Consider the following 12,500-nt stretch of genomic DNA (forward strand, 5'->3'; position numbering starts at 1 on the left):
TCCCATCCCTGTGATTCAACATTTCAATTTTTTATGTAATACTACTAGGAATCTCCTTTGTTGCTGTTGAGTAAAAGACTTTAGTTAATGTTTATATAGAGCAGGCACCATGTCATTGATTGCCTGGAAATTAGGATATGATATTTAGATGTACTACAAGGTTTTTGTAGGAAAGGATAATGATATTTAAATAAAAAATGATTAGTTATATATTTTGTTTCATGTAAAAAATATACAATGATTTCTGTGCTAACCTCAATAGATCTTCAAAGGAATTAAATTTGTACTCTTACAAGAATTTAAAAAAAAATCATTATTGCAACATAAGAACATTCAATATTATGAACTGCTGTGTATATCTCCTTCATTCACTCCCAAGCTGCTGAGTAAAGACTGATAGCCTTGTCTGGAAAAAAAACACATAAAATACATAAAATACAGGTCTTATGAATGACCATAATTTCACAATGGAAACTACAGCTCATTTTTAGAATGAACATGATCATGGAGTAACAATCAAAATATCAGTTATGTATCTAATATTGAAAAATCATTAACTTTGCTCAAAGAAAAGGGAAATCAACATTAGTTGTTGTGGTCTATTTGTTTGTTGCAAAAGAGGTTTTAAAATATGGAAAACACTTTTTCCTGTACTTCCTTTCTTTCCTTCTTTGCTTTAATTTGTTTACTATTCACCACTGATTTTTTCTTTTTCTCCCAATCTCATGAGTAAGTATGAATTATTGCATTAACTAATTGTGAACATTTTCACTCCAGAACCAAACCATTTGATAAGTGAAAGTAAACATTCCACCAACAATAATTGGGGGGGAGGGGGAAATATAAATAAAATATGCAACAACACTACCAGTCATAAATCCTGTATACAAGTTCAACAATATCATATGAACAAACCTAAGTGTGTGATCTAGTCCAGTTCCTCGTTTCTCTTCTGTGGCTGTGACTGCTCTTGCAATGTGAGGCAGTGAATCCACTAAGAGTGGTCTGTGTAGCACTCCCACTACACCCAACACGCGGAAGAGCCTACTAGATGACCAGGAAACATGTTGGAAAACCAGCTGTCGAATGCTCTTTACTAGTTCATTCCTGAAAGGTTAAGTCCTGATTAAATGTACTGTTGTGTGTGAAAAGAAAATGAAGGAGTACAACCTGGTATGAATTTAGCCAAGAGTCATACTAAGTGACTGTTGCCAGGATCATCCTCCATGTATAGAACAGCAAAGCCATGTTTCCTTCTCATTGTACCTGTTTGATGGTATTAATATGACACTTAATTTTAGTTGAATGGCCAAATAGAAAATTGAGAACTTCAGATCACCAGCACAGAAAAGTTTGATTAATGATTAATAATAAAAAACATTTTGACCATGGAAGCCTGATGGACACATACCGTGAGGGAACGTTCTGTTCCTGAGCTCCCTGTAACAGCTTCTGGAGGAGGTCTGTTGCAATTCTCTTAGTGGTTTGATCTTCAAGATTGAGGAGAAGCTCCAGGAGAGGGAACAAGAGGTAGGTGCACACACTCTCCTGCCATTCCATAGCACTCCTGGACATCAATTCTAGCACTAATGATATGACCTGAGAATAACGTACATGTTATCTTTTTTTGTCCCCAGTAAATGCAAAGCAGAGCCTAGTTAGTTCAGAGTGACAATTAAGCTAATCATTCTACAGAGAGAGATGGTTATTACTATCAATATTATATATTGTATAACAAAAGCTGCACTATCTGTAAGAAATTTGAAACGCTAACATTACCGTCAATAAAATAATAATAATAATGTGAGCACATGAGCCTTGACCTACAGGTTCTACAGGTTGTTGATTCCCGATGTGTTAGGGATGATTAGGGTCCTAAACACCTGCAGCCCCAGAGAAGCTTGAACTCCCAAACACTAAACTGAAACCAGACACCTAAGCCCACTGAGCAGTATTATAACCTAGTAATACATACCACCTGCAAATGAAGGTTGCTGATGCCTCGTTTCCCAAAGTAACTGTCTCGTACGACTTCCAGGAAGACCTGACGTAATTCTTGGATGACTTCCTCCCTTACATCAGCGTCATGGAGACACATCTGGAGGGAAACACACCATTTGTATATCAAATTTCAAATAGATGAGGAGGACTATTATGAACAAATGAAGGTCATCAGTCTTCAGGCATGTTTGCCAATGCAATGAAAATAAATGCTGTATAAACTGTATTATCTGGACTTTATTACTCATTTACTATACATGCTAATAATTAATAATTAATAATAATAATAATAATAATAATAATAATAATAATAATAATAATGATAATGATAATAATAATAATAATAATAATAATAATAATAATAATAATAATAATAATAATATTAATATTAATGATAATGATGATGATCATGGTGATGATGATAATGACAATGACTGATGATGATTGATGACAATGATAAAAAAAAGGAAAGGAAAGGAAAAGAAAAAAAAGTAAAAAACATTATACTACAATAGCCTGTTTATCCTAAACATACACATTAGCAAAAATAACCATAATACTTACGATGAAAGGGTGCGTTACTGTCGTATAATTTTTTGTGGTTTTCACAGGGAACCTATACATGTAATGATTGAACACATCCCTCACACAACGCACCAGGTAAGGATCTTGAGCTAAGCCTAGCGATCCCAGACCACACACCATCTGAAATGGACATACAGAAAAATAACTTAATTATTGTCTTTAACCAACTGAACCCCAAACAGGGGAGTCTCAGTAATAAAACCCAACCAAAGTTAATAACATTTTCTAAAACCAGATGATCACAAACAATTGATATTTGCACAAGGACATTTTTACTTTATATTCATGAAAAAGCATAATTCATATATCTTGCAAATTTAAATTTTCTTCTATAACCTTTGATATGAATCAAGAGGAAATTAAAGCATTTAAGAATATAGACAACCATCATAATGATTTTCATCACCACTTTCCAATGCTTCAATCCAAACTGGATGCCAAAAATCTTACTTTAGGTATAGTGCTGCCCAGTGCAGTAGACAACGATGCATTGAGTGGTTTCTCACAGCTGTAAATTGTCGTGGGCAACAGAACAGAACTAACAAGTACAGGTAATGGACACGTGGGTCTCGACTGCAAAAGAAAGAAGAATAACCCTTACACTTCTGTGTAATCTAAAAACTAAAGTACTATGAAGAGAACATTGAATTATGTTTTAATAATAATCTAGTGTGAAAATTGCATTAAATAATTTCTACACATTGATCAAGTCACCAACTCCGGAAATTAGGATGACATTCACGTCTAATCTGAGTTAGAAATATATCAGAACATTCCCAGAAATGACAAGGAGGAAGAAATATCTGTAGGAAGTTTCACAGAAAATTTCAAGACCTGATTGTTAATGGCTAGAGCCTTCAGAGTTGAAATAATTGAAGAACAATTACAATAATTCAGGTTGCTTGAACGGAAAAAAAACTTGTTGATCATTATTAAAATACCTATGTTCTTTAATAAAAAACATATGCTTTATAACATTCCACATAAGACTATATACTTTATAGTATTCCACATAAGACTACAATGGATCCAGTTCCATACCTTAATATAAATAACCGAATGTCCATAAAAGAAAAGATCTGCAATTAATTCCAGCACATCTCGCAGGTGATTTGGCAGGGGGGTTTTCTTGAGTAAAGCGCTAATAGGTTTGTCTAAACCTGAAAAATACTGAAGAGCCCGTTCTCTGATGGCCATCCGATCCATGAATTTCTGGTAAAGGAAGATAAGCAAGTTTGAGGCTCAGGTCTTTGTACCCTCACTTGATTATGATTTGAAACATATGCATATTTAAAAACATAACATATAAAAAACAAATGCAATCCTTCATGCTTTAAAAAGTAATATCATTAATATGAAGTCTTTATTGATTCCTTATTTGCCTAAGATTATGAATGGGAAAACACTCTACTGTGATGATACAATAGTAGAACAAAACATGATGCACAAACTAGATTTATTGAATAAATGAGACAACAGTTTGGAAATCCTTTTGGATTCCATCTTCAGACCTGAATGAATCTAGTTTGAGCATTGTGTACTGTTGGTTTTTCTACCCCCAGAAATTCAATTTCTTATATTTCTTGTTATTTCTTCATTATAAAGTGTTCAAAATTTGATACATTAGATCTAGCTATATATTCTATTCCTGTTGTTATCACTGAAAAATAAATGACATACAAGTTGTTCCATATATTAACAAGAATGTATCTAGTCATTTTCAACATTACTAAAGGGTAATGAACTTGTATTTATAGAATTATACACTTCAGAGATATCTCCATAAAAAGTTATGTTCAAGGCAAATGTCTAAAAAAAAGATTCACAGCTAATTTTTACCTGCGATTCACTGAACTTCTTGCTGACACCTTTCACCAGAAGTCTGGCAGCAGCAAAAGGACAAGCGGGAGGAGAACAGCTGATGACGGATGCCACACCCGGCAAGGTCATGATGAGTGGAGTGAGTGATATTACATCATCACTGTCCCCCATAGACACTAAGGTTGTTAACCATCCTGATACTAGAAGGCCTTCGTAGCCTGTGTTAACTTTGTCTATTTGGGTGAGGCTGCCTGGCTCTGCGAGTAGACTTGTGATGTATTGCAGACTACAGCTGTGTAGATAAATAAAACAATTGAGATTTCAAGATGAAAGGAACAATTTTACCAACAATCTCACTACAGGTTTTTTGAGACAGTATGATCTAAAATTAGTCTGAATGACACATTTGAAAAAAACTTAATGTAATTTCCAGGCTGTAATACATCCATAAATAATAAAAATAAAAATGCATAAAAAAATTAACATAAAGACAGCTTGCACAAATGCAGCTAAAATATGGCTTTTCATACTTACGTAGTGCTTACAGCTTCATTTGTGACAAAGTATGAAAAGAGTCCAGAAGCAGCCTCTTTAAGCCCTGAAGTTGCAGAGTTAAAATCATACGACATACAGAGAGTCAGTTTGGCTGCCACCGAGCCCAGAACGGCCGGTGGAGTGAGTGTGGTGGCGTGATTTCTAAGGAAGACTCCAAATTCCTTCCAGACAACTTCAACAATATCGGTCCCTAATCCACCTGAAAGGAAACTTTTATTAATGGGTAAAATTTCATTTAAGAATACAACTGTATCTTGGAAATCGCATATCACTTTGCCTTTAAGACAGCACAAGTAATTAACCCTCCCATGATTGGGCCAGATTTTTCTGTGAAGTAATCATTACGTAACAGTCAATTCTTTCTGGGTGGGCCTGTTCTGTGTACAGCCAGCCCACCCACTCACTGGCTATCGGGGATCGGGGGGGTCATGAAGTGTATACACTGCATACTCCATTATGTCATGACGGCTATAGGCGTGTCCATCAGTAAAGGGTTAAGATACAGGTTCACTTTTAATTCAACTCAAAAGTTATTTTAACCCATCTATCATGGGCTTATGCACTGTCTACTGTAGGTTTTTGTTGCATGCAGATGGCTGCAAAAGTGCTAAGCTACCAAGGAGTCCATTTTAAGGCTCTACATGACATTTGATTTCCCTATTCCCTGAATTCTTGGATTACTTTTCTAATGCTATTAATATTGATACTGGTGTCATTCCGCTTGACATTATGAGTATTGCAATGCTATAAAAATACTAATTACAATAAAAAAAAATCTGATAATCAAGGAAAATGGTAAACAAGTGATATAGGTAGAACTACAAACTGACTCCTTGGTGACTAAGCACTTCCAGAGTCATCTATGCGAAATGATGTGACACAATTGATAAACAAAAATTACAAAGGACATGGTGTGACCTGGGTAAATAAATAAACCCAGAGAAGTTCCAGGGGAGTTCCCACCCTCTCTAACGTCATCTCTGAAGGATGGCAGAAGTTATACAAACATAAAAAACAAATTACCGGCCAAATACTGAGGCTTTGACAACACTGCCAGAACTTTGGTGAGAGCAGCATCCAAGGCATTTAGAATAGCCTTCATCTCCACAGCACCGCAGTGATGAAGGATTGCACCGAGCCCCACACCTGAAAGGTAGGGAAAACTAAGATAAAGTAATCTATCATGCATCAAGTTTACTCTACTAAATTGTGACCTTTTTTCATTTGGTATTATCTAATCAACTCATTGAGATCTACAATATGTGAACTTACTAATGAGAGAATGCTGAGCCAGACTTAGGTCATGACTCTGCTCAAACACTTCTTGGAGACCATCTGCATATATGACAACCAGCTGGCCTAAATCCCTGGAGGAAATAAAATTAATTGTTAGCATCAATCTCAAAGAAAACAAAATACATATCAAAGATAATGATATGACAGGAGAAGAATAGACAGCGCTGGTAATTTCTCTCTTTAATCTACATTCTTATTTCTGTGTACCATACGGACTTAATCGTGAAATTCACTAACCTTCGTTGCATTGCATCCCTAGTAGTACCAAGTTCATGCAACACATTTGCAATGATTGGCTTTAATTTCCCTATAACTGGTGAGATATCACAGCCAGCGCCAAGTAGCAGTAAGATGGTAGCCAGGAATCCACGCCAAACAATTTTTGACTTGCCGAGACTTGATGCTGGGACCATTGATAGAAGTTCGCTTAGCTTATTACTCTGGAGAGAGGGAAAGTAGAGGTGAGGATCACAATATTCTGCCATAAGTAATATTGTGTAATAGTACACACTAGAAAAATCTATTGTCTTGTTGGTTCCTACAACAGATGCACATTTCACAAGAAGGCAAAAGACAAGAAAATATGCCTCTGCAACCTTAAAGATAACATATTTGCCAAAATTACACAATTCATCCTGCTGTAATAAGATTAAGAACTCACACAGTAAATATTATAATTTAAAACATATGCAATCCTTCATGTATCACTAACAATAATCTTACTTGAATGGCAATTATTTAAATGAGAGCCAAAACCAAGTTTATTACATGGGGAAAAAAGCTTCAAAATTTTGCTTAGCTCACCTGGATTTCAGAACTGAACATGAAAACCTGTTTGACTTTGAAATCGTCATCTTATCTCTCTAATATAGATTTTGGTTTACTGTTTTTTGTGTATCTTTTTTGTCATGCAATCATAACAAACTATAACATAACACACATCCACAGCTCCCTACCACGTCAACAATATCTGTTGTGCTCGCAAGGGTCAGAAAGAGAGAAGTGGAGTTGTGCAGACCAATGGGCGAGAGCTCCGACATTTTGCGCCCATGAAATTTGGAATAGATTCTTCCTCTCATTTGTCTCCATTCCAAGGTGCTGGTCTTCACCACTGACACTGTAACAGAATTATGAGTGAAATGAAATTGGGAGGAACATCTCACTGAGTATGGCAAGAAAATTATCTCTAGCATAAACTGAAAAATGTATGAACAAATATTCATTTAAACCATAATACAATTCTTTAACCAAAACTAGGTTTGTCCACATGTGCAAAGGCTGCTTTAAACACAATGTTTTGATTGGACTATTGACTAAGTTTTCAATATTCTAGGAGCTCCTCTGCTCCAATCAAGAATAGTTTACTAAAAAGCTCATTCTAAATTCTAAATTTATATGCTCATTCCTGTATAACTTTTTTATGCTCCCTCAGCAGCAAATAAAAAAATGTGCAAGTATGTTCTTGTCAAAAATGTTCCTAGTATGTCTTATAATTACATGTTTTTTTATGGTCTTATCCTGGGCATTTTGAAAAAATGGTCCTCAGTCCTGCCATAGGATAACAAGCTACACAACAATAATTGTGTGTAATAAAACGCTATACCTTAGTGTACATACTCACCAATGATACGAAGAAAGATCTGCCATGAAGACTCTGACTTCCCCATATGTGTTGGGTCTGTGGCATATGACTTGATCTGTTCTATCCATCCACTTGCTGTTTTACTGGGGACAGATAAAGATATCTGTAGTGAACAGCCGGGAAGAACTGACAAATGTTTCCTCACTTCTGAAACCTTGCTGCTTTCAGTATGTCAATACTATCTCTCTCCAACTGACCATGTTATTGGAATCAGTCAGCAAGTGCTTAAACAACTACAAAACTTCCAAACGACCTATCATATAAGACAAATCAAACCTCATAAAAACACCCAAGCAATGGCTAACTTATTCCATACACAGGGAAGCATAAACACACACCTCACACAGGCTAGCCCATCCAGCCCAGCACCAGGCAAGAGGAAAGATGAATCAAGGTGTTTGGAAAAGTAGTCCCACAGTGCTGCACCCCATTCGCTACTCCTCTCCCCTCCCCAGAGCTGGCCGAGACTGAGGCAGCACCGAGTGAAGAAACGCAGTTCAATTTCAGTCGGTTGTTGCCCTTCCATAGATAATTTTATCAATGTCCGTAGTAGTTTAGTTTCACTCTTGATTTCACTCTGAAAAGAGGAACTGTGTAAGTGGCAATGGGACTAATTGCAGATGCAATAAATCATGTATATCAATTTAGTATGATTTAGTTTCTCCCTTATTTCTATTTTCCAAAACATTGTATCATTACAGTACACAGTCTCATGTAATAAAATTAATTTTTTGCTGTCAAATTCCTTCAAATCAAACAGAGAATCAAGGAAACCTCCATTCCTAAGGAAAGAGGCCTCTATTATGAAGTTTATTGACAACACATCCTTCATGAAAATATATTTTTAAACTTACAGACTTATCAGCCAATTTCTTCCCATTCACATCATATCCATACAGCCTGGAGAAGTTCAAGAACATCCACCATATATGAGGGAGCTTAACTTCTTTGGCAAGAGGAGACGGATACTGAATCACACCAAAGGCCTGTTCTGAAGGCTCCAGAGACTTCAGTGTGGTGCCAGGTGAAGTTCGCTGAACCGAGTTTTCATTGTATATTTTCAGGAGGACTAAGAGTTTGTGCTTTATCTGTTCCCAAAGACTCTGGAAATGAAGTTGATTTATTCAAGATCAGTGGCAGCACATCAGATACTTATCAAATATGTGATGTACAATTTCAGATATAGTTTAATACTAATTTTAAGATAGGAAAATTAAAATAAAATAAAACAACAAAAAATAAAAACAATACAAACAACCTATTTGCACTACAAAGGCAGAAAGCAAAGACAAAACAAATGCTCACTTGTCTTCCCAGCGAACGATGCCTATGGTCGAGATAATGGAGAATCATGATGCCGAGTTCCAGTGAACAGGAACATGAAAACCCGGCCACCAGGTGCAGTTCACTCACACTTTTCTGAAATATGTTCAGGTTATAACACTGCAAAAATTAGGAAAGCTATTTCTCTTTATCAATTATATTACTTACTGGTAACAGGAAATTTTAGGCCAATAAAAGATAGAATTACTACAAATGGTGTTCCCTCTTTTACTGCATATGTTTTTGCAGATTGTTAGGATACACATTTTCTCATCAAATACGAATGTTCAACAGCTAAGCAGCTACAAGCCATACTATTTTCATATCTATGAATCTAAAACTTTCTATCCTTTAAAATATAAAAATAATTTAGACACTATATCATCTATGCCTGAAATGATATGTAATTGTATGCTCCATCATTTTAATCTAGGAAGAATATAATCATTACAATCATATTTCTGCCCACTGACCTTTAATCCTTCGCGACACATGATTGTTACGAGATCCCAGACAACCATTGAAATGCACTGCTCCAGTACCGATGGCTCAGTATTATCCCCAACACTACCACTCATTCCTTGGGGTCCAGATGGCTCCATGATTAACATCTGTGGTGCATGGGGTTGTGCTGTCACTGCCGAAAGGGACCCAAGAGTGGCCTCAGTCAGGTGCAGAAGTGCTACACTCCACCATCGAATATCCAAATGGAGGTGAAGCAAGTGGTAGGCTGCAGAGGGGCACTAATAAACAGGAAGATATTGTTAATACAGTGTGACAACTTTGACAGCATTTCCTTCCCATACTACATTCCTTCTTATATAGACTGTATTCTTTTAAGTACCACAAATATATCTTTCATATCACATGAAGAGTAAATTCACACACCTTATTGCCTTGTGGCGAGCTGGCAGATGTTACATGCTCTGGCAATTCATGTAATGGACCCAAAAACAGGAGAGTTTCCAACACCTCCGTCACAACTTGCAACAGAAATTCTCTGTGTTCATCCCCACTCTGGCTATACACGTAAGACACTAAGCTGTTGAAGAACGTAGTTATATCTTTGCGTATCTTTGGGTACTGTATATCATAGCAGCTTTGGCTTACACACAGGCTAGACTGAGCACCCCTCTCAAGCTCTGTAACTCCTTGTCTGAAATATGAAAAAAATACACATCAAACTTATCCAAAAAATAATCATATCAATTATTAAGACATATAATATATTAACTAATTTACTGTATGTAAGAAATGTTTACCTTTAACTTTCATACTAGATTAACTCATGGCTTCTCTTCAAGGAATTAAGACTTTATAAGCTATGTCAAGTTTACATAAAAGATATATATTGTACACAGACTATTTGCACTTGGAATGCATCAAAGCAATACTGTGGCCTACATGCTTAACAATTTAGCAAAGGCTAACAAACCTCCGCATTTTGCTATAGCTTTCACAAGTTCCTTATCACACAATAAATTTCCTGGGAGACCTAGAGTAGAGGTTTGTTAATCACTGTTGAAGCGCTGCTTGATAAGCACTTAAGGGCTTACCTTTACATAAAACAGACAAGTATAGACCTAACAATGTTTTCTATGTTCCTCGAGACAATTACATTAGTTTTTCTCTATCATGGCATAGTCTTACCTAAAATGATTCCAGTCAAAACTAAAAGTCAATAAATATGACACTATATATACTTTTTTATTCATTACTTATTCACTTCCTTACCGAGTTGCTAAGAAAAAATGGTCCAATCTGTAGTGCAAATTGTCAGCTGTGCAAGGAAGATGAAATACAATCTCTGGAGCTAAAAGTGCATCAGAACATGGATTCTTGAACTGCAGGAGGTTGGCAAGGCATCTGCGACCTATGCAAGATGTGTCATCAAAGCTGTCGGACCAGCGGACTTCTCCCGAACATGAAAACAATACCGGGCCTTCGTTCAACACACTAACTGTAGCTGTAACAGGATAAGAAGTCCGATTAAAAACATAAATAAAGAATATGTATACTTGAAAATACACTGATCTAAACAAATATTTATCCAAAGTTATATTACAGTCAGCTCATTAATCAGAACAATCACTAGTCATTCCTTTAATCAAGCGGTCCCATTGTATTCAGTAAAGTAATATAAATAAATAAAGAAACAGATCTACATATTGCATTACAATCTACATATTGCGTTGCAATTAAGCCTACGAAGGACAACTTGGTAAGACATAAAATTCAAAACAATATAGAGGCATTCCCTTACCACTCATCATAAATAAATATAGCTATAAAGGCTATAATCATTACACATAACTCACTACACAATGATATATAGAAAGTAAACAAACATTTCACTACCTTTCTCTTCCTTTACGGGCGACAATTCCATGTCATTGATGAAGAAGTCCATGTAGTCCAAGCTGTCGGAATCCATCACCTCCTCCCCTGTGCCTTCTACGGGAGGCGTCAAGGGAGGAGTCATCGACACTGCAGTGCCAGACATCTTATCCTAAAAGAAAATATTACAAACCTGAATATAAATGTAAATGATAATTTGTAGTAATTCTATGTGTATTGGTGTATAGTGCTGAATGATGATTGCTTCTGTATATTGGTAACTTAGTTTTTTTGTGTTTCATAGTTGGAGTTTAGTGCTTTGTGTATTGCATAAATATATTCTAGTGTCACTTGGATATATATTTGTCCTGTGATATGAAAGGCATGCAAATAATATCAAGGATATCAACACAAAGTAGAGAATTAACAAATGAAGTCTTACTACCCCTATCTCCATTTCAAAATGATGTCATGATTTTCAACATTCTACAGAATAACATTTGGCAATAATTACTACTACAGCCTCACATCTGCCACTACCTGGAGTGTGGTCTCTGCATCCTTCGACACTCTGACAATGGCAAACAACCCCCACAGCATACATTCCAGCAAGATAAGAGCCTTTAAACTTTCATAATGTATCAGTAAATACGCAACCAATCAGAGTCCTATCCTACATCTTTAGAGTTTTGTTGGTCTTTGCCAGAGCATGAAGTGTGGAAGGGACAGGTAGGTGTTTGACGCTGAACTTCTATCATTAGGCCTACCGGATTGTAGGAAGTTTGAAGTGGACATGGATAATAGACCTTATTATTCTGAGAAATAAGTTCCACAGGAAGTCACTGCATGTGTGTTTAGGAATATTAACTAAATTACATATCATTTTTCATCTTCATTAAGATCATCCATTAAAGTTCCATGAAAATTATGGCACTGCAGA

At 36.0% G+C, this 12,500-nt stretch overlaps 2 protein-coding genes across 2 annotated transcripts in view; one reads left to right on the forward strand and one right to left on the reverse strand.

Annotated features, from left to right (window-relative positions):
- The window catches only part of LOC113809330 (uncharacterized), an 8,489-nt gene extending 8,279 nt beyond the window's left edge, over window positions 1–210 (forward strand). Inside the window, exon 2 of the mRNA XM_027360891.2 lies at window positions 1–210. This exon is cut by the window's left edge and continues 2,312 nt beyond it. The gene's annotated coding sequence lies outside the window, so the exon portion shown is untranslated.
- The window catches only part of LOC113809329 (protein MMS22-like), a 12,854-nt gene continuing 547 nt past the window's right edge, over window positions 194–12,500 (reverse strand). Inside the window, exons 2-22 of the mRNA XM_027360890.2 lie at window positions 11,582–11,732; window positions 10,958–11,189; window positions 10,112–10,379; window positions 9,697–9,966; window positions 9,206–9,319; window positions 8,755–9,003; window positions 8,239–8,477; window positions 7,880–7,983; window positions 7,215–7,375; window positions 6,496–6,698; window positions 6,235–6,329; window positions 5,986–6,108; window positions 4,942–5,161; window positions 4,426–4,699; window positions 3,628–3,798; window positions 3,037–3,159; window positions 2,566–2,706; window positions 1,976–2,098; window positions 1,412–1,599; window positions 916–1,107; window positions 194–406 (exon numbers count right to left, since the gene is read on the reverse strand). Coding sequence (XP_027216691.2) covers window positions 340–406; window positions 916–1,107; window positions 1,412–1,599; window positions 1,976–2,098; window positions 2,566–2,706; window positions 3,037–3,159; window positions 3,628–3,798; window positions 4,426–4,699; window positions 4,942–5,161; window positions 5,986–6,108; window positions 6,235–6,329; window positions 6,496–6,698; window positions 7,215–7,375; window positions 7,880–7,983; window positions 8,239–8,477; window positions 8,755–9,003; window positions 9,206–9,319; window positions 9,697–9,966; window positions 10,112–10,379; window positions 10,958–11,189; window positions 11,582–11,726 — 3,702 coding nt within the window. The 5' untranslated portion in view covers window positions 11,727–11,732 and the 3' untranslated portion in view covers window positions 194–339. The remainder of the gene's footprint in view (window positions 407–915; window positions 1,108–1,411; window positions 1,600–1,975; window positions 2,099–2,565; window positions 2,707–3,036; window positions 3,160–3,627; window positions 3,799–4,425; window positions 4,700–4,941; window positions 5,162–5,985; window positions 6,109–6,234; window positions 6,330–6,495; window positions 6,699–7,214; window positions 7,376–7,879; window positions 7,984–8,238; window positions 8,478–8,754; window positions 9,004–9,205; window positions 9,320–9,696; window positions 9,967–10,111; window positions 10,380–10,957; window positions 11,190–11,581; window positions 11,733–12,500) is intronic.

This window comes from Penaeus vannamei, chromosome 5, assembly GCF_042767895.1.
Source record: "Penaeus vannamei isolate JL-2024 chromosome 5, ASM4276789v1, whole genome shotgun sequence".
In the NCBI taxonomy this organism is placed as follows: Eukaryota; Metazoa; Arthropoda; class Malacostraca; order Decapoda; family Penaeidae; genus Penaeus; species Penaeus vannamei.